Below are 8,333 nucleotides of genomic sequence, written 5' to 3' on the forward strand. Positions count from 1 at the left end.
TAATTTGAAGGTGCAAAATGTGCGACTTTAACTTTGAAATTCTCTAAAATGATACCGTATAGATGCTTGATTTTGTTAGTATGCAGTCAGTCAGGGTTGTCCTGAACTCAAATATGTCATTGTCAGGATGTCTTTTGGCCTTGGGGGGTGGCTAAATATATCAGTCATTGTCAGGATGTCTTTTGGCCTTGGGGGGGTGGCTAAAACCTGTTCCTCTATGCCACACATGGGCAAAATACAGCCCCACCTGTGTGGCCCGCGATGGAATTGCATTTTTTTTTTTTTTTTTTTTTTCCTACTACACACACACACACACACACACAGTGCACCTGAACGCAACATGCAAGATACCTGCTGAATAAGTGTCTAAATGTTCATGTCATATTCTGGCCAATACTCCACTTCTGTTATAGCATTTCAGTCTGGAATATGGAATATCAATAATCTTTGACTAAAAGGCTACATTGAAGTAGAAATTTAAATAACTCAAATAACTCATTGGTTTTGGATTTGTTTAGCTTCAAGACTGCATTTTTTTTCGTGTGACCCTCAACACAGGCTTTGATCATCCCGGGACACTTACTGATACTTATGCTTAAATTAACCCACTCATAGTCTGATTTATTTCAAGAAAAACATTTCAGCTAGTGGAAATTCTAATTGGCTGGTAACTTTAAAATCTAGCAGCCATATTGGCAGGTGGTCAAAAAAGTTAATTTCAAGCCCTGAGAGCAGGTGGTGACATAGGAGTGAGTGAGAAAAGGATCAAATATTGGTGGTTAAGACTGAATAATGACATCACAATTGTTAATTTAAAATGAGTTATTCCTCTAAACCTGGCTTCAAATGCACCAAATCTTTCGCGCTGGCGCCGTTCGGCCCTCAGCAAAACCTGGTAGCGAGGACATTTTTTGTGGCCCTCTCTATCATCAAAGTTACCCATCCATGGGTTACGGCATGACAATATTTGTTCGGCCCCCGGCAACAATCTGGGTTTCTCATGTGGCCCCCCATGAAAAATAATTGCCCACCCCTGTTCTATGCAGGACAGTATCAAGGCTTGATTGAATGAATGTGTTCCCCCTTTTAAAAGATGTCTTCTCTTTTGTCTTCTCCCTTCATTTTCCTGTCTCCCCGCTGTCACCGTCACTCTCCCCCCCTCCTCCCCCGGCTTTGTTGATCTGTCTGTGCTCTTTCTTCCTTTGCTCCATTGTGTCTGATCTTCTCCAGCAGCAGGGTGACCGGGGCAACAGGAAGCGATACATGCCCTCGGACAAAGACAGGCCGGGCTCCCCCCTCAGCAAGAGAATGGCCATGTCTTCTCCAGACAGAGGTGAACAGAACAGACGACCAGGTCTGATCATACACACTCTGGTTAGACCAGGTCTGATCATACACACTCGGGTTAGACCAGGTCTGATCATACACACTCGGGTTAGACCAGGTCTGATCATACACACTCGGGTTAGACCAGGTCTGATCATACACACTGGGGTTAGACCAGGTCTGATCATACACACTCTGGTTAGACCAGGTCTGATCATACACACTCTGGTTAGACCAGGTCTGATCATACACACTCGGGTTAGACCAGGTCTGATCATACACACTCGGGTTAGACCAGGTCTGATCATACACACTCTGGTTAGACCAGGTCTGATCATACACACTCAGGTTAGACCAGGTCTGATCATACACACTCGGGTTAGACCAGGTCTGATCATACACACTCGGGTTAGACCAGGTCTGATCATACTCACTCGGGTTAGACCAGGTCTGATCATACACACTCGGGTTAGACCAGGTCTGATCATACTCACTCGGGTTAGACCAGGTCTGATCATACACACTCGGGTTAGACCAGGTCTGATCATACACACTGGGGTTAGACCAGGTCTGATCATACACACTCTGGTTAGACCAGGTCTGATCATACACACTCAGGTTAGACCAGGTCTGATCATACACACTCGGGTTAGACCAGGTCTGATCATACTCACTGGGGTTAGACCAGGTCTGATCATACACACTGGGGTTAGACCAGGTCTGATCATACACACTCGGGTTAGACCAGGTCTGATCATACACACTCGGGTTAGACCAGGTCTGATATTAAGAATCTGATCATCCAGTCAGTGTGGCCCACGTCTGATGTGATGGATATGAAACAGTTTGTTTCGGATATAAAAGTTTGTTTCATTACATATTTATTGCATATTTATTACTACTAACCTGTTTCATTGCATATTTATTACTACTAACCTGTTTCATTACATATTTATTACTACTAACCTGTTTCATTACATATTTATTACTACTAACCTGTTTCATTACATATTTATTACTACTAACCTGTTTCATTACATATTTATTACTACTAACCTGTTTCATTACATATTTATTACTACTAACCACACAGATTGTCTATGGGAGCCCTCATCCTAAATTGACCCTAATGTGACATTTGGTCAATGTGGTCAATTCAAAGAGATAGTATATTAGCAGCACATCATATCAGATATTGGCAGTTTCAGTCGGTATCAGTCTTCAAACCCCCGCATCAGTCAAACACGGATACAAACAACCGATACGGACACACAAACCCACATCCCAATTCATTTCACCCAATGTGGAAGTTAAGACTCACGTCACAGAAAACTTTGATCACCATTATAGCCTTTTGTAGTCTGCACAAAACCACAGTCCAGTGACATAACTCTTGGCCACTAGCCAAATGTCATAGAAAACTCTGATATTCACTCAGTCCTTATTGCTTTATAAACTGTGATATTCACTCAGTCCTTACTGCTTTATAAACTCTGACATTGGTGTTTTGTTTTGTTTTTCAGGCCGTGATCGGAGGATGCCCGGCCGACCCCCCCTCTCTCCTCGAATGGATCGGCCCAGAGGCCAGGGTCCGCGGCCCATGCCACCCCAGGGAGACAGGTGGGTGCAGTCACTAGCATGGTCAGGCTGTAGCTCGTACAATCAACCACTGGGCTGTGAACTTGACATATCAGTATTTCTGCTCAACACGTCCACAGCGTACAACAATCAAAGGGAAAGTCAAGGGAATGCAGCTGGACAATGCACAGTGATTGTTACAGTGAGGAATTTCTAAAGGCGACTTTTTTTTTCTGACGAATCGTCCTTATCACCCGCAGCGATCTCGTTGACTCAGGCCAGCGCATAGTAGGAAGTTTGCCGGACCATGGGTCTTTGGCCTAAATGAGGAACATTCAGTAGAAGGTTGCAGCTTCAAACACAGCTTCAAGTTTGTTCTTTGCTACTAAATGAGGAACATGTCATATAAGTGGAAGCACGGAGATATCACACCACCTCTAATTCTTCTTCTTTTTCAAATTTATTTTGATTGAAACATCAATAAAATCACATATTCCTGTAATTATATTGTCTTGTACAGATGTTGTACAAGACATCCGTGCCTCTGTACTGGTCGTGTTCCATAAACGCCCTATAGCATACGCATAATGAGATCATAGGACTCTTACCCGTACCGGATGATTACACACATTTAGATTGCCACCATTCTTTGTATTATAAAAGAGCATTTCCTCATTTTTAGTTAGTCACATACTTTTATTTATTTATTAATTTTATTTCACCTTTGTTTATACAGGGAAAAATCCCTTGAGAGCAAGCTCTCATTTTCAAGGGAGCCCTGTTACAGTAAAACATTTACAGTGAACACATGTTACCAGACAGACAGTTACAAACAAAGCAGAGGGATACATCAAGTAAAACAAGAGCATACATTCTGTAGGGTACCCTCAAGGAGTGGTCTAAAAGAATTAAAGGAAATAAATTGGTCAAGACGTCAAGTTTTAAAATGTTCTGGAGCTTGTTCCATCTGTCAGGGGCATAAAAAGAGAAAGCAGTCCTTCCTAGGTCTGTCCTTACACGTGGAACAAACAATCTGATGTGCGATTGTGAACGTGTTCTATAACACGTATTACTCAGACAGATGAGCGATGACAGGTAAACTTGCAAACTAGTCGCCTTTATGATCAAAAAATCGGGTGCTTCAGTGGAAGATTCCCCGAGTGCTTTTGTGTCCGTATCGGTCACCTTTTTCACTCTCCATGAGTTTGCAGGTATTTTGTATTTCAAATTGTTTTTATTCGTTTTTAAACAATACAAACAAGAAAAAACAAACCCTGTAGAAGACAGACAATACAAAATAGGTGCAAGATTGCATGATGTCATACACGTATACAATCTCCTGAATATTTGTGATGCAATGACAACCAAGTGTAAAAAATAAAAAAATAATAATAATAGAGACAAGGAAAGAACAAGAGGGGGGTGGGAAGAGGGTAGGGTAGAGCTGTTGGGGGCTACTAATCTAAAGTTGAGTTTGCAGGTATGTGTAGTCATGTTATGCTATCTGTCCTTAGGAAACGCCCCCTGTCCCCGCCTCCCAAGTCATCGGGGAAAGGCCCAGCGGTGCCGTCAGGTAAGCCGGCCGGCCCGGGCCCGGGTTCAGCCGCCGTGTCCACCTCCGCCTCCGGCTCGGGCTCCAACAAACCCAGCAACACACTGTCCCGCCGCGAGGAGCTGCTGAAACAGCTGAAGGCCGTGGAAGACGCCATCGCCCGGAAGAGAGCGAAGATCCCCGCCAAATAAAGCAAAAGAATACAAACGCCCCTCCTCGCCCCGTTTGCCTGCCTGCGAGTCTGCCTGCCTGCACGGCCTAGGTTGCCGAGGCGACGGCGAGCGTTATGGGATGGAGCGGTTACCGAGGCGACGGCGAGCGTTATGGGATGGAGCGGTTGCCGAGGCGACCATGAGCGTTATGGGATGGAGCGCTCACACGAGTCCTACCCTTCTTCTCCCGCCTTCAGTGATGACGCGTAGCATCTCACTGGACATGTATAAAATTGTTCTCTGGTTCACAATGTATAAAGGCTGTTGTGTATAAGTGGTTTGCGAAACAAAAGCGGCGGCCCCACAAAACCGTTCTCTGCTCGTGTGCCCTCAGAGAAAGGTTCGGCGGCGCTCCGTTTGATTCGTCGGTCACTCCCACACGACCCCGTTTTTGCTCCTTTTGTAAGTATTTGAATGTTTAAGGCGCGGTTTACCTCACTGTTGAGAAGTGGGAGCGAACAAAGGTATTTAGGGGGGAGGGGAGGAGGGGGGGGTTGGTTCTGGAATGGAGTGCCCATCGTGTCGATTTTACAATCCCGACTACAAGATGGATAGACGACAGGACGGTAGCGAATTGCACTTTGTCAGTCGCTACTCACTCCGGTCCAGCCAGTAAAAAGGAAGAAATCCTCATCGTGTCGTGCGTTTGGTGAATCAGATACATTCATACACATTGAATTAACTAGTCGTCTGTCTTTCTTTGCCCCCATTTATCATCTCGGTGTCTCTCACTCACATCTTTTAAGTTTCAGTTCCCCCCCCCCTTTTGCTTTGTGCGGAGCAGCAGTCTGAAGGGCTCCGTCGGTTCTGTAAATGCGGGGTACCGATGAACTGACAGCCTCCAGGGCTTCACAAGGCGTCTTTGTACAAAACCACAAATACCTGAGCATCATGTTTTTTGGCCCCTGAGAGCGATCGCCCACACCCGCGCTTCGTTCACAGCGGGGGGCCGGCCGTCACGAGGACTCGTCTTCGTTCACAGCCGGGGGCCACAGCCGTCACGAGGACTCGTCATCGTACTCTTAGGTCTGTGTTCCGTGTTGTAGGGGCAGTGTTCACTGTCATACCTTTGTACAATAATAGCCAGTTACCAGATTCTGAAGTGTATGATTATAGAAAACAATTTGACAGTGATGTGAAGTATTGCTTCTTTTTTATCTACGGCATTTTGTTTTCCTCTTAGCTCTTAAATGATAAAAACCGACGATGTTTTGTCTCACATTTTTAGTTGACATGAGTATGAGAGATGTAACGGGGACACTTGGAGACAAGATGTATCTGTCTTGCTTTTGTGACAAAAGGCTTCTAAATAAACTATTTTGATAAAGAGAAGGCCTCCCCGTGTGTTTTCCCTGCTACAACTTGACATCTTTCGCAGCTCCTCAATCAGCATGAGTGTGGCTAATTTATGGTCACGCTAACAACAACACATGCAAATAACACTGTACTTCCCAAACACACCTCCTACCCATGATGCATCTGGTGCTTTTGCAAACAATGAGGGCAGATCAGTGCTCAACTCATCAGTTCTGCTCTATGAAGATGCACAGTCATGCTTGTGTTTCTGTCTGCATTCAGGCTAGGCAGCACTAATAAGAGGCTTCATCTAATGAGTCAAAAGCGTGGAGTAAATATGAACTGTCCACGAGACACCACCCCTAACCTCAGTCACTTATCATTCTTAACCTCGTCAAAGTAGGCCAAAAACGGATAGTCCCAGATAGTTGAGAACCTCTTGAGCGAGTTGGTTCTCAGGGAACCTGAGTCTCTCCATCTGTATAACAGAGATCATGTCAATCAGCCACATTTGAAAACGAGGTGAAGAGGAGGAGGACTTCCATTCCTTCAGAATAAGTATTTTATTAGCAACAGTTGTCCCCATTGTCAGAGATTGTTGCACAGCTGTTGGGAAGTTCAGAGAGGACTCCGAGCAGCCGAAGATGGCGAGTTCTGCCTCCGGCTGTAGGGTTATATTGTAGGACTTGGGAGTACCAGTCAAATATTTTGGCCCAGAATCCCGTTGATGAAGGGCAGAACCAGAAGGCATGAGATAGTGTTCCCTCTGACACCTGGCACCTGTCACACAGTGGCGAGACAGAAGGGAAGATCCTGTGTAGTTTATGCTTGGAGTAGTGAAGACGGTGAGCGACTTTAAATTGGATCAGCTGTTGTCTGGTATTAGGCGAGTCCATTTTTGATCCTGTCTGAGGAAGGGCTTTGCCCGAAACGTCACACTTTTTGTCGTCTCGATTAAATATTTGGGAGCAGCTGCCAGTGTGCGGACTCTATTTTTTATTACTCCATTTTTGATCCCGCCATGTTTCATCATCACAATTGACTGATCCTTAAAGTCTCTTGGGTTCCATTCCCGGTAGCGCTAATTCATATACATCCCAAATATGTTAGTTTAAGTACAGCAGATGTAACTGAACAACAATCATAGAACCCAATGATCTAACCAAAACAGAATATAGCACCCACATTCATCGTGAACATAGGCTGGTGTGAAAAAGCCTGCACTATCAATTAACTAACTTAGATATGGTTTTCATCTGGCTTCATTGTAGAGTGTGTTTGTGTGTGACATATTTGTTTTATGTCAAAGTTCTTTGCTACTTTTTCTTACTTATTTGATGTTGCTCAAAGTTCTTGTTTTAAAGAATTCTAGACTTTATTTTGTCATATAGCGTACATTTTCAGTTAAAGGTTAAAGGTCACCTACAACAATCAACAGTTTGATGCATGAAACAAATCATTTTCTAAGCTTTCCCATCCACAGTGGCCAGGAAGCAGACATGGGACCATGTAACTTTGTTCCAAGTCTCAAGTAAGTCCCAAGTCATTTGTTCCAAGTCTCAAGCAAGTCCCAGGTCATGTATTATATTCAATGAAATGTAATCAAACAAAAGTGAAATTACTTTATAAAAGCTTATTTATTTTAAATTTCTTTAAGTGACTCATTGAAAAAACAGAACTATCCAGTCGTGAGAGGAGCGTGACAATGCCATTTCCAGCTTACCTCACATACCGGAAAAATGTACAGACACTTGACAACGTTGAACATGTTAATGTTTTATATTTAAACTGATGAACACGAACAAGTCATCACATCTCAAGTCAAGTCACGAGCCTTTAACTTCCAAGTCTCAAGTAATTTATTTTTTGTCAAGATAAAAGTCATCAAAACAGGGACTCGAGTCGACTCAAGTCCAAGTCTCAAGTCCCCATCTCTGCCTGGAAGTGCTAAACACAATCACATTTCACATAGCAAACTTATGATGAACAGTTCATAAAACAAATTAACAAAATAGAAAACCAACAAATCAGAAAAGATGAAATAACATTACATGATCTTAATGGTATCACACTAAAGCCAACATGCCAATGCTACATGGGAAAGGACCATAGCAGCATGCATGTACATTTGCATTATCAGTCCATTATCAATCAACCTTTGTTAAATCTTGTGGATATATTGAGGGGATAGACCCTCGTTTTAGAATGGTGCCAACTGGTAGAATAAATAAAAACTTTTAAACAGGCTACAATCCATTAATATTTCATCAAAACATTTACAATCAAATGAAGTAGAATGAAGAATATTTAAAATATGATTCTTGAATTGTCCAAAGGTCATAAAGTATATCCATTTTCAAATCTGCGCT

The 8,333-nt window shown here is 43.3% G+C and overlaps 1 protein-coding gene across 1 annotated transcript in view; it reads left to right on the forward strand.

Annotated features, from left to right (window-relative positions):
- zc3h18 (zinc finger CCCH-type containing 18) overlaps nucleotides 1-5,968 on the forward strand; it is a 79,283-nt gene extending 73,315 nt beyond the window's left edge. The window contains exons 18-20 of the mRNA XM_083654909.1: nucleotides 1,231-1,333; nucleotides 2,850-2,946; nucleotides 4,419-5,968. Of these exons, the coding sequence (XP_083511035.1) occupies nucleotides 1,231-1,333; nucleotides 2,850-2,946; nucleotides 4,419-4,647 (429 nt within the window). The 3' untranslated portion in view covers nucleotides 4,648-5,968. The remainder of the gene's footprint in view (nucleotides 1-1,230; nucleotides 1,334-2,849; nucleotides 2,947-4,418) is intronic.
- The last annotated feature ends 2,365 nt before the right edge of the window (nucleotides 5,969-8,333 follow it).

The sequence above is a fragment of the Poromitra crassiceps genome, assembly GCF_964638095.1.
Source record: "Poromitra crassiceps genome assembly, chromosome: 18".
Classification (NCBI taxonomy): Eukaryota; Metazoa; Chordata; class Actinopteri; order Beryciformes; family Melamphaidae; genus Poromitra; species Poromitra crassiceps.